Here is a 22,104-nt window from a genome sequence, read left to right on the forward strand (position 1 = left end):
TCGTCATGTGCTCACGTTCTGGACAAAACCTTGAATTTGGTAATTTACGTTGAGGACGGCGAAGAAATGTACCAAAATTTATAACGCATGTGAGGGCCTTTGTTTTTCTCATTAAATCCTATTGTTTTGTGAGGTTTTCGTTGCAGTCGGCGCAGTAGTTTCTTAAACTTCCTAATAAAAAAACAGAAGACCGTGCAACTCACCATAATATTAACCAGACTCGAACTAAGGAGTGCGCAAGAAAAAAAGTAAAAGAAACGCAAGTCACCTGTGTCATAAGAGTACTAGTAAAAAGCACAACAATCAAACAAGCAGAAATCTCTATTTACTGATATAAACAAATATCAATCTCAAAACAATTTTATTGTCGTCCGATGTACAAGAGAATTTTAGTTTAATTCTTTGTATTCTTCTTAAGAGCAGCCAGCCCTGCTTTCTTGAGAAAAGTTTTATTCCCTTCCAAACTGCGCACAAAGTAGTCCAGGTGCTGGGAAACCTGTTGACCATATGACTTGATGACAGCTAACAACATCTTAGCATACTTTAGAGACTTGGACAGATGACGTGACTGTTGTTCCAACACACTTGCAAATGTTCCAAACAAATCGTTTCTTAGCTCTGGTTTTAAATCAACCAGTGTCTGTACAACAGAAACAGTGTCCTCTGTCCATAAGAATGAACAGCCTTGGGTTTCTGATTTGATTGATATAATATGATGCAACAAATATACTCTTGTTTCTTCGCTAAGACATTCTTTGACTATCTTATTGACAAGAGCTACCTGTGGACTGTCTAAATTTGATTGCTGGATCAGGCTTACAACAACACCGTCACAAAATGCCCTTGAATATTTCTTTGCAAACTGACTAACTGCAGAGAACAGGTCTCTTGAGGCTGTTTGCTTCAGTCCTTGCACTTTTGGTAAGATACAGTGAATTGCAAAAACAGACGCATTCCCAAAACTTGGTTCAGTGGGTAAAGTAACAAATTGCTGGCACAAAGAAATTGCTGAGGATTCTTGAATATCTTTAAGGTTCAACTGAGTACAGATAGATTCCATTTCAAGACTACTACAGGAAGAAAATACTTCAAGTGACCTGGAAAAATTATTCTCATAAGTGTCCAAACTCTGTAACAACTCTTTCAAAGCAGAAACTTTCTGTTGAAGAGTATCACTTAGTTTGCAATGAGCAGTTACCTCCTCTTCTGTGATGAGATGTTCTGGAACATCTTTTGTGTTGATGACTGAGTGTTCTAGAACATCTTCATTGTCAATGATCAAATGATCTGGTGGTTGTGGTACCGTCAACCCTTTCGTTATGTCTATGTTATGTTCAAGTCTTATTTCTCTTGCTGGATATTCAACAACTTCCATAATTTCAATATCACTGTCATCAAGAACCTCAGGAGATCCTGGTTGAATTACCTGCAAAGTTTTTTCAGATTGTACAGGGGCATCCTGAATGCATGTATCTATCCAGTCAACCATTTCAATGTCATCTTGGCCGCCATCTTTACCTCCAAAGCCTTCAGATGGTGCACATTGTTCTGAGCTATTCCTATTAAAATTGTCACCCTGCATTTCACTGATAAAAACACTGCTAAACCAAGAAATTTTTCTTGAAGATTCTCCGTGTTTTGCCTTTTCGACGAGGCCTTCAAACCTCGCTTTTGATGCTCCAGTTATGAGACCAGTATAATGCAAGTCATGCCCTTTGTTTTTACTTCGTTCCTTATCTTGTGAGCCTACACTTGCATCTGCTTTTAAATCTCTTGTTTTTGACTCTATTGTCTTCAAATGAGTCAATCTCCAGCCATCCAACTCTAAGGAAGGTTTACTCAAACAGAGAACCAACTTTTCCAAACATTCCGTTGGTACAGAACAACTGTGGTAAGAAATAAGTGCCAGAATATTCCTTTGCATATTTAAAGGTAGAAGAAGAATCTTCGGTTTGAAAAACAGTTTTTCATTCAATACAACAGGAAAATTGCTCACAAGATGATCGATTAAATCAGTAAAGTTTGGAGGAATGTCTAACAACCTGTCCTTTGCAGACTTTTCCTGAAGCCAAAAAGATGCCACTTGAACAGCAAGGTGTTCAGAATTGAGAGCTGCAAAAACCCCACGCCATTCTTTTGGAAATGAGGAAATAACTACATCTAGGACGTCGCGAGGAGGAAAATCACCTAGGTTATCCTTGTGTGTTGAACAGCGATCTTCGTTCGCCATCTTGGAAATTTGCAGTAGCGGTAGTCTGGATCGAGCGTAGAGTCGAGACTGTGTTCCAGCTTCCTGTGGGGGGCGGCGAGCTGATCACTTCCTGATAGCAAGCGTTTGTTTGCGGACACCGTATAAATTCTTCTGCTTGCTTTATTCACCGCTTTCAAGATGTCATCGCGAAGGTAATTAGCTTCTACTCCTTTAGCTAGAGATTCACTTGTCCACTCTCCTTATTGATCACGGTATTCGGCTTTGCGATTCCAGGTGGTTTCACTCGTACATCTCCGGTTACGATGCAGAGCGGTTGTTGTTGGAGAGAGGTTTCGATGGAAGCTATCTTGTTCGGCCAAGCAAGAGTAATCCCGGAGACTTTACGCTATCAGTGAGGTAATTAGCAGTATTTACTTTGAAAAGGAGATATTACACAGAGACTAGGTGTGTTTTGGGGTTCGCTTGTCCTTCTTCTGCAGCGCTTGAAGTTCCGTTTAAGCGGCTTGCATTAACACTTTATAACAGCAGTCAAGTAAGCTTTATAATTCAGGTGTTACAAACTTTGATCTCCTATCTAGCCCTCTAGCTAGCTGCTCAGATGAAAAGTGGCATTAGGCTGGTGTATTGCCTTTCTTTCATCCATTTAAGCTCTAGACTTCAGCCTAATCTCTAATGAAAAGCGAGTCAACAAAAAGGCCATTTAGCTTTTACGAAAATAAAATGTCATTTGCAAATATATGCTAATTTAGCTTAAAGCTTCTAGATGTGGACAAGAGGTTACAAACAGATGTTGATCAAGCCAACTTGCAACTTTCCCCACGGTTTTAAGTCGACCGTTTATGGCTCAGTCACGGGTGCAAATTTAAGTTTTCTGTTCTTGAGGTAAGCTCTACATTTATCACTTCGGAATGACAATTTTCCATGAAAGTCGAATTGAAACTTTCCATCGGTTAAATTCTGACGTCTAACACGTACGTATTTAAATGTGTGATGTCAATCTATGAAAATTTCCCGCTGTCGCAAACAAGACATTCGTTTTTCAATTAAAAATATTGCCATGTTCGGCCTGCACTTCAGTTTTAAAACTGAAACAGACGTTGCAGCGAATTAGCCTTTTGTAGTGATGCAGTCATGTGAGAAAGCGAATAATGTTTAAGTTCTCCCCTTGTCAACAATCCCTTCTTTTTAGCAAAAGATAGGAAAAATACATGTGGCTATATTTGGAAATTAAACATCACCTGGTGATTAATAATTATTTAGATGGACTTGATATAGAAAGTAAAATGTACCTAATAATTTGGTAATAATAAAGGATTTAATAAGAAGTGCTTTATGTGCGAGTTTGAAAAAGCAAAATATTTTTCTAGATAGATGGGGCAAAGAGAATGAAGACCAAAGATGGTTAACATTAACTTTATTTTGCAACATTAATAAATAGTGCTTTACAATGTGATACTGATACGATCTGCTATTACCATCAGTTTTCCTTGTTTTTTTTTGCATTTTCAACATGACGGCAGAGGCTAGGCCACAAACCCCCAACCTTTTGTGTTAAGGGAAGTATTGTTACTTTCTTCTACAGACGAGAAGGAGAAGTCACACACATTAAAATCCAAAACACAGGAGACTTTTATGACTTGTATGGAGGAGAAAAGTTTGCGACGCTGTCAGAACTGATACTGTTTTATACCGAAAATCCTGGACAGCTAAGAGAAAAAAATGGTCAGATTATTGAGATGAAATTTCCGCTGAATTCCACAGATCCTACAACTGAAAGGTTAGTATACAATTGTCATATAACAAGGCCTCAAAAGTCCTTAAATTAAGAGAGTCATTGAAAGTTCTTGAATGCTAAACATTCTTGCAAAAACTCTTAAATTCCTCTAGAGGTGCCTTGAAAAGTTCTTGAGTTCCCTTATGCAAAAGGAAAGGACTTAGGTTTGCCTTCAATGTTATTTTCTAGTGCTGGTCAGCTTGCAAATTGTATAAACCATCAAGAATGTATACATATTTGTGTGTTTTCCTGATGTTACATTTGTAAGTGCATTGATGAACAGTCCACCTGCAGCTCGTGGTTCCACTTGAGTTAAGAACATTTTATGACATCATTTTATGGTCTATAAGAGTATCTATAGACCATAGAAGACTGCCATCTATTTGTTAATTATTGCATGAAATGAAAATACGGCAAGCAGAAACTGAATGGTCATTCTCAATTTAGCTTAGATGTCAAAATTTATTTGCATCTTTTTATCAGGTGGTTCCACGGCCACATGTCTGGTAAAGAAGCAGAGACTATGATGTTGGACAAAGGGAAGAATGGTAGCTTTCTTGTGCGAGAAAGTCAAAGCAAGCCAGGAGACTTTGTTCTTACTGTCAGGTCAGTTTGAATCTTGTACCCTAATGAAAGTACATTGTATAGTGGAAATATCATTGTCTAAATTACTACTTTTCAGAAAATGCTTTGCTACCTACATATTAGGGCCATTTATACAGGAGAAAATCAGATGAGACGTGAACTGTACTGTTTATACGATCGCGTCCTGCATAAGACGCGAAAATCACGTATAAACAACCAGCGTCTTATTTTTGATACAGCCTCGTTTACATGCGACGTTACCATAAGTTTAACAGTTACCACCTTTCCACTTTTCATCTGTACCAATTGCGAAAGGATAAACGTTGAATGTAAATAAAAGTGACGATAGAAGTAACTTACACCAGTGCCTGTAACACAATTGTCCAGCTCCTCGGCAATTGCCCTCTCTTTGCAAATAAGCAGAAACTCTTTCTCTTCCGTGGTAGTCCACGTATTTCTTTTTGCTGTCGGTGTTTTTTAACACTGCGAAGCGGACTGTGAACACTGCAAAGCCATTTTGCAGAGCTGAGAGCAGTCAGTGACGCGTGTCGTGACGCGTCACTTGCTCTTACGCATGCACATTTGTAGTTCACGTCTTATTTAAGACGCGTGTACCATTTATACAAGGAAGTTCTCGTCTTATTTAAGACGCGACAAAGACAAGAACAGCTTCAGCTTCTGTTCCAGAGTTAGACGCGTCTTATTTTAGTTGTGTCTAAAATAAGACATGAACGTTTATTTTGTGCCGTTTATACGATCAGCTGGCGTCTTATTTAAGACGTGTCTTATTTTCTCCCGTATAAATGGCCCTATTGCTGTCAATTATTTCAAAGGTAATTCTCGATGTTGTATTTATGAATAAACAAGAAAATCACCAGAATTACAAAATGATGATTTCATTCTAATATAGAAGAGCAACTAACATCTAATTTTTCCTTCCTTGCAAATAAAGCAAGTTGGACAATAATTTTTTTTATTCCTTAAAAAGGACCAAGAATTTCCTTTAATCTCTGTGTACATGTATCTCAATTCAGGTTGGAAGACAAGATCACCCATGTTATGATACGTCACCATACTGACGGCAAATACGATGTGGGTGGGGGAGAGAAGTTTGATGACTTGACAGATCTGGTGGAACATTACAAGAAAAATCCAATGGTGGAAAAATCCGGCACTGTTGTACAGCTCAAAACAGTGAGTTACATGCAATCCTTCCGTTTGTTTTGTGGCTTATACAATTAAATTAAAGCAATTTATGGACCAGATTTTTAGTCCACTGAACTTGTTGTTATATTGTTAGATAGAATGTGGCAGCAGTATATAGGAAGAAAATCTATGAAATATTATGTCTATGAATTGGATATTTCTTTCATCCCTCTTCAAATGGGTAACATTCATATATTTCCCTTTCAAATATGATCTTTATCCTCTACAGTTATACAACGTTATGACTCACAAAATTACCAGATGCCAGTTGGTTTGTTAGCTTAGTTACATTGCATTGGTATTGTAGAACTCATGTGTTTGAATCCCATTGAAGCCGTACAGTACAGTCGAATCTCAATTATCTGGACCTTGATTATCTGGACTTGCTTCTCTGGTCCCGGTTTTTTTTTTTTTTTTTTTTTTTCATCTTGTGCTGTAAATGTTGTGTATATGGCAAAATAAATATTGTATTGTAATGTGTTGTATTTTATTTTATTTTTGCGAATATTAATAAGATGTGATCTTAAAACATTGAAGCGACGAAAAGTTCATAAATCCTTCCAAATGCGTGTTTAAACTCTGGGTTTTAATCTGTTTTGCTTTAACCAGTGCGAGCGGCACAAGATAAACAATGTATTCTGATGCATTCAGCTGAATTTTGATTGGCTTATGTATAATGCTATATATGCTGTACATATGTGCAATTCTGATCTATTCACAATTAAATTCTGTTTTCTTTATTTCTGATTACTAGTTTGGATGCTCTACCACTGAGCTACAGGAGACTCGTGGGAGCTAAGGCCATTAAACTAGGTTCATGGGACAAACAAAAAAACGTTATCAATTTTTCTTCCCTGCATTTGATGTGTATAAACGTGTCAAATTTCACTTCCAGTTGGGTTCAATACTGCCTAAGATAGAAGGGTTGTGACGTCAATACAGGAATGCTTAGCTTCACGGTTTCTCTATTCCTCAGTTGTTTCATTCTGAGTATTCAACAATCCCATTCATTCATGTTTTTGTCACACATTTTTCCTCCTCTGCACACAAGAAACAACTCTTTCCATGTAGTTTTGGTGAAAGGTCATCAACCAATGAGAGCATGTTTATTACGCGGGATGCCCTGAGGGGGCATACCGTGTCTATAAACGGGTCGATTTCTTTTTTTTTTTTTTCTTCGTCGTAGGCACAAATCGGTACATTAATTTATCCATTAAACTCTCCCCTCTCCTACTCGGGATGTATTGTTCTGATTGTCTTCAACAACAGCAGGCCAATCAACATCCATTCTTGTCGCTTTAATCGCGAGGGAGGGGACCCACTCACCCCTACCTGTGTGACGTCAACGCATCATTTGATATATTTATTAAAGACGGATTAAATTGTCGAGCCATATTGTTAACATGTTGTGGACTCAACTGTGCCGTTTTCAAACGGAAATTTCACCATGTTGAAGCGGTGAATCGAAAGAATAACTTCTAAGAAGCACCCCACATTTAAAACGGTGGAAATTGGTGAGTTCCTGGCGAAGGAATCGTGCTTTGTTTGACAGTCTTAGACCAGGACGCGAGACTAAAAAGAGGTCATTGAGAAGCTTACGTTATCGCAATGGCATTTCACAAATTTCCGCTGATAGTATGAGTCGCGTAACACAAGGGAAACAACGTAACGCGACTGTCGTGACTCAAACTATTCCATTAGCAAGGATAGTTTTATCAATCGGCGAAGCATACAGTTGGAATAAATGAATCAGCCCCAGCATCACGCGTAATGCCAGTATAGCAGGCATCTTGTTTCATAAGTAAATAATAAACTAATATTTTTAAATATTAAAGATAATTTCACATCAATGTTATCTTCCAGCCATTCAATGCTACAAGAATCAATGCTGCAGCTATTGAAGACAGAGTCAAAGTGCTGCAAAAGGAAAACAACAGTGTGTCAGGAAAAGCAGGCTTTTATGAAGAGTTTGAGGTGTGAACTTACAACAAACTTCAAACAGATGTACAGTTCCTAACATAAATTGTTCAGTGTGTTAGTCTAGGCACCATTAAATATCTGTGGAGAGTATTTTCTAAACAAAAAATGCAGCTGAATAGACTGTTGTTTTCTCAAGCACTCAGTGCAGGAAAAAATGTTTTAGAAAGCCAGAGTCGATGAGAGTTTGCCTCAAGGTAGCAAGAGGTTATTTGAGCTGGATTGAGCCTTACAAATGTGTTTTCAACTTCACAGCAACTTTTTTTTCCTTCCAAGCTGCTGTTTATTGTTGTCAAATATCCAATCACTGCTGCTTTGGAATTTAATCTGACACCTGCCTTGAGTGTAGTTTCTATACAAAATCTGGCAAACAGATAGGTCAGTCTGAGTCAAGGGGAACAATGACATACGTCCATTTAACAAATAATATTAAATAGATTCCATGTTGCCGTGCATCTGTTCAGTAACAAAAAAGTGGCACACAAGGCGCATCCGAGTGTGTCACTAATGTTCTTACCACATTTTGACGTCTTCTGTGATCTATTTAACAATTAGGTTATGAGCTCGAGATTTCTATCGTGCGTGATAGCTGATGAGGGCGCAGCCTGAATCAGCTATCACGCAATAGAAATCGAGAGCGAATAATCTAATTGTTTTAGTATAAATCTACTAGTCGTGCAAAACTAAACAAGTAAATTAACTATATCCTTATCGCAGACACTTCGAAAACGCGATGAAGTGGCCGCCATTTTGTTGAAAACCGCTACTCACTATCTATCACCGAATAGATAGCGAGTAGCTAGCCAATCAGAGAACAGCATTGTGCAGTTCCAGAAAATATCCATACCCCCCCACGGAAGGTTTTTTATTTTAACCCCCCACCCCCTCGGAATTTCCGTTCCAGAGGGTTTATGATGACCCCCCCCCCCCCACCCCTCCGGAATTTCCGGGTTTTTAAAACCCTTCTCTCTGAACCCCTCAGAAGTTCAAATTCCATTTAGGCTGAGAAAATTGACGACGCACACTACAACGGTCATTTTTTTTTTTTATTATTGAAGCAACGTCGACTACTCTTAAACTAGTTAAGCTATTTACAACGTCACTTCGCTATTTTACTTGTTTATCCTTTTGCTAAAATTATATCCGGAAAAATTGGAGAAAACTCTAAAATGGTCGATTTTTTAGGTCAATAAAGCACGGCTTAATTCTTTGTTGTTGCGTAGTTTACGTTTATAACTTTCTCGAGCACTTAAGAAGTTTAATATGTCTATCACATTACAACTTTTCTTTTTCACCTAAAAACGACCGGCCTTTGCAAATTCCATTTTCGTTATGACCTCCGCAGAAAAACGTTTGCTATTACCGCGAAGAAACCGCTATGAATATAAGTTGCACATTGAATATGCGATGCTGGATTTTAATTTATCAAGTAGAATTTTGAAGAACTTTGAAAACCCCGTCGAAAACTGGCTGCATGCACAAGAATTGAAAGCCGCTATTGTGAACAGTTTCAAAAGGTTCTCCTTTCAAAACTTCAAAATTAATTAGTCCGTGGATTCACGTCTCGGCACTGAGATCGTGAATGAAATGAATTCGAGAAAGAAACGAAGTTTGTGTTTTCAACGTTTTATGTCACGTTTTGATAAAAAAAACGTCGCTGTCTCACGTCCAACGTAATTCAATCTTGAGCAAAATTTGCATACATCAGGAAAGTTTCGCATTTGGTGCCACAGGATCAAATTTCAACTCCAATGTTCATCATTCACTGGATGGAAATATCTCTGCAGAATCTTTTCCCTTTCTTCCAGAAATCTTTTTTGCGAAAGATTGCATTGGAGAAATTACACGTTTTGTGGCTGCAGTAAAATAATTTTATGTGGGAAATAAATTCATCGAACACGACAGCGCTGACAGCACGCGTGTTGTACATTTCGTCGTGTCAGAATAGATTTCAACCGCAAACTAGCCTGTGGAACTACGAGAAGGCCATGCTCATCAAAATAGTTGCTTTGTTCAGAAACCTTTTAATCTCTTCGTTTGATGTTACAATATGAGTAAAGAGGGCTTTTATTTAATTCAAAACTCGAACTTCAAACGATTGTGACGTCGCAGCCATGCACGGCATGATACAAGGCTGGTTGATCGCGCCGCGAAGTAGAACTTCGAAGAAAAATACCTGTCACGCGTTACTTTCGCTTATCAGAAGGATTTTAATAACCAGACGACACTTCTACCAAAATGTCTTTTTCCAGAATGATTCTTTGTTTGCGCTGCTTTTGTGCTGGATTATAATTATTTTTCCGCAGTGGCGACTGAAAATTCTTGTCAGCCAACTTTGTGCCTCGCTTACGAGTTTTTCATGAATCTCCTTACCCTCCGGAGAAATTCTTCATAGGAACACCCCCCAATCCCTCGGAAATTTCCGTCTATTAACCCCCCTCCCCCTCGGAATTTCCATTGACCTTCCGTTGGGGGGGGGGGGGGGGGTATGGATATTTTCTGGAACTGCACATTCGTGATAGAACACTAGTAGATTTATACTAATACTGAACAGATGCAAGGCAACACAGAATCTATTTATTTTATATAATAAAGAAGCAAAAGTTGTTAATGGTGACATCATCTATGCGTCTGTCCTCCAATAGATCATAAGTACTTAAGAACCAATCAAAATGCGTGTAGAATTCAGCTTATTGTATAAAACATATATAAAGGTCTGCTTGTCATCAAAATGAACTGTGAGAAAGGACTCAATACCTCTACACAGGGAAGAAGGCTTCAAATTCAACAACATGCTGTGTTAGTCCTTCATGGAAGAGACCCTTCTCCAAAATGGCAGCTGAAAATTCAAATAAGTTAAAATTAAAAACGTATACCAGCACTAGAAAGAGCACTTTTACTTTAGTAACCCTGCAAAGTTTCGGCATATCAGGAGTAATATCAGCTGAGAAAATGTAAGTTGAAAAATAAAAAATTTACAGACGTTTGTATGACTGGGGGTATGACGTATACCCCCAGTCATAAAAACATCTGTAAATTTGTCAAATTTCATCTTACATTTCCTAAGCTGATATAACACCTAATATCAGGGTCCGAAATTGTGCTTTCCTGGTCGCCAATGCGACTAAAAATTTTGCACTGATGACCAGAATTTCACAACTGGTCGCCAGTGGGCGGTTAACTATTTCATGCCACGATCATTATACAAACAATAACTTTGATTTTCAGCCAAATCGATTAAAATAAAATTCAAAGCCGCCCGCCAATTGGTCACTTACTTTTTACCTTTCCGCTGATTTTGAAGTATAAAACCGATTTTCCTGTTCTTATAAATCTACCATAATGTTTCACAGCTACGATCAGCGTGTTTGTATTTAATCTTATTCGTTAGCGGAAAAATCGCCATTGGGGCCCCAAACGCGTTCTCTTCGTTCTGATTCTTAAAAGAAAAATTGGCAACCAAAAAGTTTGGTTTGTGTTTTGCTGCGAAGGACAAATGTTATTGACACTTTTTGGCGACCACATTGTTCCATATGGCGACCAAAAAAAAAAATTCAGTCGCCAGTTGGTGCCTGCCTAAAAAAGTTAATTTCAGATCCTGAATATGCTGAAACTTTGCAAGGTTACTAAAGTAAAGGTGCTCTTTCCAGTGCTGGTATCAGTTTTTCATTCAGTTCAATTTTAACTCATTCAAATCTGTTGCCACCATTTTGGAGAAGGATCCATTGACCTGGTTTTGTCTCAGTCCATTGCTTCTGATAATTCTCAAACAGGTTCTTCAAAAGCAGGAGTGTAAACATCTTTACAGCAGGAAGGAAGGGGAGAGACCTGAAAACAAGACCAAGAACAGATTCAAGAACATCCTGCCATGTATGAAGAAGCCATGTGTTTGTTTGTTTGTTTGTTAAATATTATTCCATTGTTAGGGAAACGCCAGGAACAAAACAGATTATTTTCAAGGTCAATTAAAATTGTGGGAATTCAGTGAAAATTCAGGGGATGATGGCAAGCCAAACAGATTATTTATTTAGTTTGTTGCATGGCTAGGTAATTGAACTAATCAATAACTTATTTCTGTTGCTTTACTACCAAAAGAGTAGGGACATGTGTGGTCATTCAAAATTGTGTTGGCAGTGTAGCTTACAGGTTTTTGCTTGTAATTGATCCAATACTTCTGACTAAGATTATTTGTTTGATTTATACTATGCAGTTGATCACAGTCGAGTGATTTTACAAGGCTCTGATCCAAACGTGATTGGGTCAGACTATGTCAATGCAAACTTTGTCGGGGTAAGTGCATCCTTTTATTTAGAATTTCATGTCTTGTTTAAATTATAATTTTACAGTTCCGGTGAATTGATATTTTTATTAGTATTCCCATCTTGGTTACCGTTGTTTTGCCATGTTGTGGTATTTGTTGAGTTCTTTGATGGCAAGCTTTTCCCTCGCAAGTGTCTAAGTTGAAATCTCATTGTATTAAAACAACACAACAGTTTCATATTTTATTGTGCAAAATGCTTAAAAACAACTGCCATTGTTAACAATGAATAGAACAATGATATTTTCTTTTGTTTGTTTGTTGTTGTTGTTGTTGTTTGAGGCAAACATTTTTTTAAACATTTTTTATTTTGGTAAATTCCACATATATACACATAATTACATACATACTTACACTTAGGGGCACCATTGAAGACATAAATTGAATACACCAAGAAAAAATAGAAAAAATAATAAATGAATAGGAAGAAAAAAGAAAAATGAAAAATCTTACAACAATAAGGTGATAAGAATAGCCCATTTAATGTATTGTAAACTGGTTAAGAAAAAATGGTAAGTAGCTTTTCCCACTTTTTTTAAGTGCAAAGTTAATTTACCTCTCTCCCTCGCAATATGGAGCTCTATAGTATAGACACATCAAACATGCCATATCTCCCCTTACTCATCATCATCATTATCATTATCATCTTATCATCACCATCATAATCAGTATCATCATTAACAACATCACGGCCACTACGGCCATCATTGCTGTGATCCTCATGATGATCATCATCATCATCACTTGCTACACTATTGGTCCTTCACGTGTAAGGCTAAGATGAAAGATAAGTCCTTACCCATACTCCAACCTGTAGGGGCTAGATTGCCTTCCCCATGTCCTCCAGTTTTTACAGGTGATTAATAACCTTCCAGCAAAATACATCTTCAACAGCATAGCTCATACAGTACCGGACAGATGAAACCTAACAGAGAACACTGCGCTGAACGCGTTCTTAAAGCGTTCTGTTTCACGTTCCATTTACGTTCCCCTAGCATTCCCTAAGCGTTCCAGTAATGCGTTCCTTCTTAGGTTACTTCTGACTGGTACTGCATGCTCATTGACTTTAACCTTGACAAGGTAGTAGTTGTAAATGCAGGCAAGTTGAGTTAATATACTACACTTTTCTACAGCCTAGTGACTCAGAAGAAACTGCCAAGCGATACATAGCTACTCAAGGATGCCTGCCAAGTACTGTTGAAGATTTCTGGAGGATGGTTTTCCAGGAGAACAGCAGAATCATTGTCATGACAACAAAAGAAGTCGAGAGGGGAAGAGTAAGCGCTACTCAGTCCGTGACTATTGTAGAGTGATTTATTATGTCTTTTTATGACAGTGTTTTATATTTTTCCTTCTCGTAAGTGCTTCTTATTAAAGATTTAACGTTGAAGTTGACTTTCAAAAAAATTACAAACATGTATGTTCAGTGACCATTTTCACAATATTTTTAGCAACTCCACTCACTGACAAATTACAAACTTGCAATTGGCTTATATTATATGCAGTCTGCTCCAATGTTAATCAGTAAATAAACCACCACAGTCCTGGTTAAAAGGATTACAGTATGCCAACTCTTGGGTGATTCCAGAAAATATATGTACTATCGTGGAACTTGAAGGCAAATTGCAGGGGGAGGGGGGTAAGGCAAGGGGGGTATAATTATTGATCCCACCTATAGTAGGGTATGCATATTTTCTGGAATTACCCCTTAACAAACAGTGGCCTTACTACAGCTTTTACTAATCTGATCAAATGGTTGATGTCTCTGGTTTCTGTTAGCTAGATGATTTCAGCTATAAGGCAGCCTATACATATTGCTTTGTAAATAATCTCGGCAAAGAGCAAGAATTTTTAGTCGCTGTGACATTATAATTATATTGTTAACCTGTTAACCCCTAATATCAAAGAACAATTTTTCATTCCATGTCCCCATACTATTGTTATTAAAGTAGTGGGGAGAATTAAGCTATTAAATTATCAAGAAAATTCACCTTCCAGGGTGATTATATCCTTAATTCTCATGACCTCAGAGGTTGAATAAGCATTGATATTACAAGGAGAAATTTGATGCTGATCACTGTTAGGGCTTAATGGGTTAATGTAGCATTATAAGAGATAGCTTTTAGTGCACTACAATTCTCCAGCATACTCAAGTGCTTTGAAAAAGCTATTAAAAGCTCAGATTTGAAGAAAGAAGAATGTTTTATAGCAAACAAAGTTGTCAGGTGAAGGTTGTGCAATGTAATGGTTTTACAAATCAGCAATATTTTTAGTCTTTTGATTGAAAAGACAAAATTGGCCTGTAAAAATACTGATCTCTCTTGTACTACTTTCTGCTGAATAACCTCCATTTATTTTACAGAACAAGTGCACTCGTTATTGGCCTGACCCAGACACCACAAAAAACATTGGTATTTATCATGTCAGATACATGCTAGAGTCTGAGTACAGTGACTACACACTAAGGGAGTTTGAGTTGACATCGGAAACCAATGTGAGTGGTACATGTAGCTTACAGACAGTGTTTGTACCCTTTTTGGTTTAAGGACGGTGCCTACTAATACAGAAGTATTTTTGTGCGGTTTATGACTATGCAGGAAAAGCAGATCTTAGCAAGGGCTATTGAAATCCAAAAAGAAAATTGGGGGTAACCACGCATTTTTCAGAGATAATCCAGCAACAGTATTTCCAAAATGCGCCAAAATATAAAGCAATGTATGGCAGTTTTTCCTAAATAGAAGCTTAATTGTCTCTGAAAAATGCATGGTTACCCCAAATTTTCTTTTTGGATACCAATAGCACTTACTAAGTTCTGCTTTCTCCGCATAGTTTTAAACCGCGCAAAAATATCCCTGTATTGGTGAGCACTACCCATAGTAAACCTGAGTATCTTGAGATGCGCAGAATGTATGCGCAGTAACAATAGTAGGCACCGTCCTTAAGTTCCCACTGATTGTTGTTGGAATGATGTATTATTTTCAGTTACTGATTCAGACACAGGCATACTTGGAAAAAGAAAATGCGAGCTCTCCCAACAATAGTTGAACCTATGACTTTGCAATTACTTGTTCGGATGCTCTACCACTGAGCTACAGGAGACTCATGGGAGCTTAGGCCATTAAACTAGGTTCATAGGACAAACATCCTGTATACTGCAAGCATGGTGTAAGTTAAAGAAATGAGATGTTTTGTTTTAGGCCCTGTGAATAAATGACACAGGCTTAATCAGGTAAAGAATTTCAGAGTTCTCCCAGCAGGAGTCAAACCTATGTTAATAGGCAAAAAAGAGCCAAGTCCAAAGGAAAAATTATAGTCAACTAAGTTGCAAATCATTGTTTCTAAGTAACAAATTCGCTTGCTACCAAGCAGTACAATTTGAAAGGGCTGATATAGCAAACTGAAGACCACTAAGGGGATTAGTTAGATTATGGTACTCATTTCCATCTTGCACAAGTTCAGTCATGGATCTAATAATGTGTGTTTATATTGTTCAACAGCCAATCCCTCGGACAATATATCAGTTTCATTACACTGGTTGGCCAGATCATGGTGTTCCAAAGGATACAAGTCCAGTGTTAAACATTCTCCATGAAGTGAATGCAAGACAACAGTCCATCCCCATGGCTGGGCCTATTGTTGTGCACTGCAGGTAAAATCCCACATACTGACATTGATGTACTACAACTGCCTCTATTTCTAAAGGCTGATTTAGATGGCAGGATTTTGTTGTGTGGGGGGTGCTGACGGCAAGCTGCCTATGATATGAATTAGTGTTAAGTGTGTAAATTAAACCTATACTTGTCATGCACAACAAGCAAAATGTTGTAGGATTTTAAAACATGTTTAAATCCTGCGACAATTTACATGCAGGCAATGTTGAGTAATGAGAGAACTTTGTTGTCATCTTTTTGTATGATGTGAGCAGTATTTAATACAAAAGTTGCAAACCATAGTTGTAAGCAAAAGTAGTACTGTCTAAATCAGCTTTAAGGCAGACCCCCTTGGGATTAGCACTCTATCAGTAGAGGCAACAGTCTCCGTTGAAATTTAAGCTTTTGTTTTTCTTGTTGTTACTGTGGCAATCTGAAGCCTTGAACTCTAAATATACATGTATTAAAATTTGAAGAAGAAAATGTTAGTTAGATTATTTCCAAAGCATAGCTGAGTGGGTCTATTTGATTGCTAGCTATAAAATGTAGCATGTCAAAAGTGGTCAAGAGAAAAACTCCTTTGTAATTCTCAGAATGCAGAGGTATAACAACTGATAAGAGTTGAGCAACTCATAGCTTTCCATCTCCTGTTGGTTTGTTCTAACCACTGAGCCGCAGGAGAACTCAAAGTGAGCTGTGTAGTTTACAACCAGTCTTCTTGTATCCAACCTGTGTGCATTCCAGACAGTCAGGGTTGTCTCACTGTGTTCCAAATGGTTCTTAAGTTTTCATCATCATCATCATCTTTATTTCTCTTTATTTAGTCCCCTATTCATCCAAACCTTGATGCAATTTACTTGTTTGTTTATGTGTTGTGTTGTTGTTGTTGTTTTTAGTGCTGGAATAGGCCGGACTGGCACTTTCATTGTAATAGACACCCTGGTCAACATGATCAAAGAACAAGGTAACATGCGCTTCACAAAATTGACTAAGTGGTCAGCAAGCCAAATACATAGATATGTACATATCTTTTTGTTTATTTTTAACTCATGAATTGCGCATACACAATAAACGAGTTGTAGCATTTGGGTGGAGAATTTACTCGCTCAGTCATTCCATAGTCTCACAGAATATGCCCTCCTCCGAGAGTCAATCCCAAGACATAAAGGACTTACCGCAACATCAGCTGAACAACACTGTCCAAAGATCGGGGGGAAAGCATATAAGTGATGATGCAGATGAAGAAATAAAAAGAAGCAAACAAGTTTAGACATAATCCAAAATATCATTTCATTCACCTGTTCAATGGCAGCATGAGTTCACTCACAGAGCTCCTTTTGATTACAGCTAATAAGGCTTTTTAAACAAATGGCAAAACTGATAATCTCTTCTTCAGAACAATAAGCTTGCTTATAACCTGGAAAAAAGCTTATTGTAGGATTAAAAGATACTAGATACTTCCCAGAATTCTTATGAGAATAGATGGATGTCTGCCAGAAACATCTTTGTCCTGTTTTGTTTTTGTTTATCTTATTGGAAGTCCTCAGGTATCCCTTCCTTTCTTTTAGTGCCATAAAATGAATTCAGTTTACTTCACTGATCAACACAGCATACGATTACTTATATAACAAAAACTACATTCCACTGCAGGTCTTGACTGTGAAATTGATATTTGCAAGAGTATCCAGAATGTGAGAGCCCAGAGATCTGGTATGGTACAAACAGAGGTAGGTTTTGCTAGATGAAATGCTTTGCCTTACTTGACAGTATACTCAGTTACAATGGAATTATAATTCTGAAAACAATCTTTTGTTCTTCAGCCTGAGAGTTGTCTGATGTGCTAATTCTTAGATCACTTTCCCATCATAGTAATCACCAATATGCCATTTCGTTTGAATGTAGAATTATTTCTTTTTGTGTTGCTTTTTATTTAACAGTTCATGTACAGTTCCACGTGTATTTGCTATTTTTGTTTTCTTCCTTTTAGGCACAGTATGAGTTTATTTACAAAGCCATTCAGCATTACATTAGCACAGAGACTGCAAGGTTAAGCAGCGACAATGTAAGAGAACTCTTTGTTGTTTCTGTGTATTCTTTGACCGACCTTTTGCCTTGGTACTTTTGTTTGAGAAAAGATAACAACAAATGTCTCACATTTTATTTTTTGTTTTATTTTTCAGCCTAATCTAGCAGTGTATGGCAATTTGGCAAATGTGAGGAAGGGAGGAGATACAGAAGTTCCTCCCCCTATCCCTGGTTATAAACCAGTTGATAAACCTCCTGCAAGGTCAGTGGTCTGTTACAGCTGTCCCCTCCCCCCATAAACTATCTGTTATTCAGTGGTCTGTTAAAGCTTTCCCCTCCCCCTCCCCCATAAACTATCTTTTATTCAGTGGTCAGTTACAGCTGTCCCCTCCCCCTCCCCCTCCCCCATAAACTATCTTTTATTCAGTGGTCTGTTACAGCTGTCCCCTCCCCCTCCCCCTCCCAATCTCCCATAAACTATCTGTTATTCAGTAGTGTGTTAAACTGGCCATATTCAGGAATAAGAACAATGGTCTTCAGTTTGGAGACATGCTGGTGTCAAAGTTAGCACACTGGACATCAGATCTGAACATTGAGGAACAAGACTTCACCTCTGTCATCATGATTTTTCTTGAGACAAAAAAACCTTCCTTCAAATTGCCGCTTTTCACCCACGCCCCGGTTGTTCAAAGGACTTGGAGAACCTTTTCTAGTGGATAAGTCGCTGTCTGGTGGATAAAATGTACTGCTGGGAGTAATTCTGGTATGGACTAGCATCCCATCCATTGGGAGAGTAATATCTGTTATTGCTTCATGCTACAGAAACTGGGTAAAGCTGTGACCATGTGGGTGACCTGTGGCTCACCTGGCCAATCAAAAATATAAACAAAAGTACCTTTGACAGTTACCTTGGCTCTTTACTTTGTTACAATAACCAGTCAGGACGCAGGCTATGTGTAACTAATTTTAATGCGAGATTTAAAAATAGTCACCCATGTATACATTGTCTTGTTGCTGACAGTGTCTGTTTTGTTCCAGGCCTCCAGACCAAAATGATTCAAATTCTCCACTGCTTCCACCCCGCGTAAGTAACATATGCATACCTATAAAACTCATGCTGTTTTTTGTTTGTTTGTGCGCTAAGTCTATTTGTTTTTGTTTTTGTTTACTTTGCCTGAAAACAACCTAGTGTTACATGCTTACTGTTATCGCTAGTTTACTTTGCATCATTATGAAAAAGTTGCTGCCCTTTTGTTAAGAACGGTGCCTACTACTACCGAAGTATTTTTGCGCGGTTTATGACTATGCGGGAAAAGCAGATCTTAGCAAGGGCTATTGGAATCCAAAAAGAAGATTGGGGGTAACCACGCATTTTTAAGAGATAATTAAGCAACAACAATTCTAAAAAGCGCCAAAATACAAAATAATTGGAATTTTTTTTCCAAATTGAAGCTTTATTATCTCTGAAAAATGCGTGGTTACCACTCATTTTCTATTTGGATTCCAATAATCCTACGCTTTTCCCGCGTAGTTATATTGGTCAAAATTTTGCATGAAAGCTCTTGGACAGCACTCTTTCTCTGCACTGTCTGTTTTTAAACAGTTTCCAAAGTGATATTAAAAACTTGAAATTTTGTACATGTGTAATTGAAGTTGAATCTGTTTTATTAAATTGCAATTGACCTTTCGCAACTCATAAAGGTGATAAATTTGGTTTTCCGCTTACTGATCAAGCGCCATTTTCTCCCTAGCTTGGTGAAGGACCACCTCCACCACTGGCTCCAAGGAAAACTGGAAAAATATGACGTGAATATTATTATTAATATTATAATTATTATAGTCAGAGCTTTTCACACGAGAACAGAGAATTATAATAATTTATATAGCACCATGCCCGCTTACTCCAAATTCATGACCCCGATACCCGTATCCTGGTTGGTTCTCCTTAATGCTTCACGTGCCGTCTTGTTACTTATTGTTCGGATAATTTTGCAACATTTCATGACAGTTGCCGGGTTTAACGATAAATTGCCCGAGTAACATGCACTTATAATCTGTACTTTCGGTATTTCTTCCGTTGCTGCGAGAAGTAAATCTTAAAGGAGATTAAATCGTGTGATGTAGAAATTAGCGAATATATAAAGATGTAGAGATGTAAGGAATAATTAAATACTCCTGCCAATGAAACTGTTGAACAGTGCAATTGTACTCTACGGTGATTTCTTTTATTTTACATCGTATGTTTTTCTCCATTTTCATTTTAACGTAGATACATTTACAACATGATAAAGATTTCAGGGTTTAATGTCGTGAGTTATTTCGTATAAGATTTAGGTGTAAACAGCTAATGATTGACGATTGAGAAATGTTCAACTTTTCAAAGCGTTGATATAAATACATGTTAAAGGGCATTTGTACAGTTTGTAAACTGCACTAGAGCAGTTTCTTGTTATGACCACGTCTTTGGTTCGATTCTGATTGGTTAAAAACACCACGGAGCTTAATCTAACCAATCAGAGCTAACATGCTGTCGTCCTGGCCAATCATATACAATTCCCAAGCAAACATTGGTTAGGCGTTTTTTTCCTGAGTGTGTGCTTCATTGACAGCGTTCACCCTCGTTTCGCGCGCTTTCCGGTCACCTTTCCCGTCTTTTCCGCGATTGGTGCCGGAACATTTCCCGCGCTTAGTACGGTCGGTTTACTGTTCCACATTCCACGTGCTTGTTTTTTGCTCGGAAATTTTTTAGTTCTGTTGGTTCATTTTGTGGGTGGTCACTTTAGAATCGCCTCCAGTAGTCTTCACTTTTTCAACAGTGCTATAACACGTTTTATACAGCGAAAAGAAAGACGAAGCGACGTTGGCCTTTGATGATAAACTAGCTTTAAGGTGCTTTGTTTACTTTAAATACTGCAACCAAGATGTGACTTTTGAATGTGTGAAAAAAAAAAGAGTTTGTTATTCCACTTAAGCGTTATTTTCACCAACTAAACAAACTTAAAACGGTACACAAAAGCTGAATCATTCATCTGTTAACACAAGTTTACTGATATGGTTTGCTCTTGGATCTCGATTTTTAAGTTTTAACTTTGGTCTGGTGAGAAATCTGAGTTACTTGCTTCCTTTAAAGAAAAACAAAATTGTTCAGTAATTATATATAGTTAGACAAGAAATTGTGATATTTAATATCAAATGAACTGTAGAAAAATGAAACTTTTAGAATGTGAATTAGAAAAACAAAATGAAAATGCTTTGCCTTGCCTAGAATTGTAATCGTAAACACAGACTGTAATTTTGTTAATGTATGATAGATTTTTAGTGAATGACAATACAATAAACTTGTAGATCAACAGTCTTGTCTCTCTGGAAGAGGTTTTTCTAAACAAATAAAATTGTAAAATAACACTGAGTGCTCTATGTTATTCAGCGTTTCCTCCACAATCCTGGCCAATTGGTTTAGGGAAACTTGACATCTTTTGAAAGCTTTTGAAAATCACCAAAAGGATCTTGGAATATCCTTTCCCCCACAACCCCTAAACAATATGTTGAATCCATAAACTTTACAAGAATATTGAGACCTGACTCTCAATATTGTTTAGGGTCGTGGGAGGATGTTTTGACGTAAAAAAGTCAGTGTCGCGAACGTTTTGGCCTGGATTGTACAGTCAAACCAGTATTAAGCGGACCGCTGGCACCGTACTATTAATTAAGCGGAAAGTTTCGTACGTGTCGACCTTATCATTTTCGTTTTTCTTTTATCTCGAGTATCTTTAGACCACGAGAAGTACTTTTTTTTCTCCGATCATTCGCGCGGATCATTAAAGCATAAAGCGAAAGGGACTGTATAATTATGCATATTGGAAAATAACAATTTGGTGGCTCCTAAAGGAGCCGTTTGTTTTGGAGTTTAACTCGGCATTATTTACTTGCTGCTGGTGCACTTGGTCACAGCCTTGGTTCCTTCACTGACGGCGTGTTTGGCCAGTTCACCGGGCAGAAGCAGCCTAATGGCGGTCTGGATCTCGCGGGAGCTGATGGTTGATTTCTTGTAGTGCGCAAGGCTGGAAGCGTCATTGGCGATGGGCTCAAGATGTCGTTAATGAACGAATTCATGATGCCCATGGCTTTGCTGGAGATACCAGTGTCAGCGTGAACTCGCTGCAACAGCTTGCAGATGTAGATCGCATAGCTTTCCTTTCTCTTTCTTTCCTTCAGCTCCAGCCTTTGCCTTGCCGGTTCTCTTCTCGCCTTTCTTTCCTCATCTATGTCTGTGTCTGTAGAGTAGCGGTATAGAACAGGATGGGTTGATAAAGCATCGTGACGAATGTTGCATTTATAAGAAAATCACTAGGGGATC

The 22,104-nt window shown here is 37.9% G+C and overlaps 2 protein-coding genes across 2 annotated transcripts; one reads left to right on the forward strand and one right to left on the reverse strand.

The window, feature by feature from the left end:
* Nucleotides 1-315: 315 nt before the first annotated feature.
* Nucleotides 316-2,310, reverse strand: LOC146477231 (uncharacterized). The gene has a single exon (XM_085113689.1). It carries the CDS (start codon nucleotides 2,228-2,230, stop codon nucleotides 395-397), a length of 1,836 nt encoding a protein of 611 aa, XP_084969815.1. The 5' UTR covers nucleotides 2,231-2,310; the 3' UTR covers nucleotides 316-394.
* On the forward strand, nucleotides 2,289-21,099 carry LOC146477232 (tyrosine-protein phosphatase non-receptor type 11-like). The gene is made up of 17 exons (XM_085113690.1): nucleotides 2,289-2,403; nucleotides 2,486-2,608; nucleotides 3,795-3,989; nucleotides 4,470-4,592; nucleotides 5,606-5,765; nucleotides 7,641-7,751; nucleotides 11,528-11,624; nucleotides 11,965-12,044; nucleotides 13,206-13,349; nucleotides 14,435-14,566; nucleotides 15,570-15,721; nucleotides 16,619-16,686; nucleotides 17,373-17,449; nucleotides 17,710-17,784; nucleotides 17,903-18,009; nucleotides 18,786-18,831; nucleotides 19,499-21,099. Exons 1-17 carry the CDS (start codon nucleotides 2,390-2,392, stop codon nucleotides 19,550-19,552), a joined length of 1,758 nt encoding a protein of 585 aa, XP_084969816.1. The 5' UTR covers nucleotides 2,289-2,389; the 3' UTR covers nucleotides 19,553-21,099.
* Nucleotides 21,100-22,104: the final 1,005 nt, after the last annotated feature.

Source organism: Pavona decussata, unplaced genomic scaffold, assembly GCF_977016875.1.
Source record: "Pavona decussata unplaced genomic scaffold, jaPavDecu1.1 SCAFFOLD_71, whole genome shotgun sequence".
NCBI classification, from domain to species: Eukaryota; Metazoa; Cnidaria; class Anthozoa; order Scleractinia; family Agariciidae; genus Pavona; species Pavona decussata.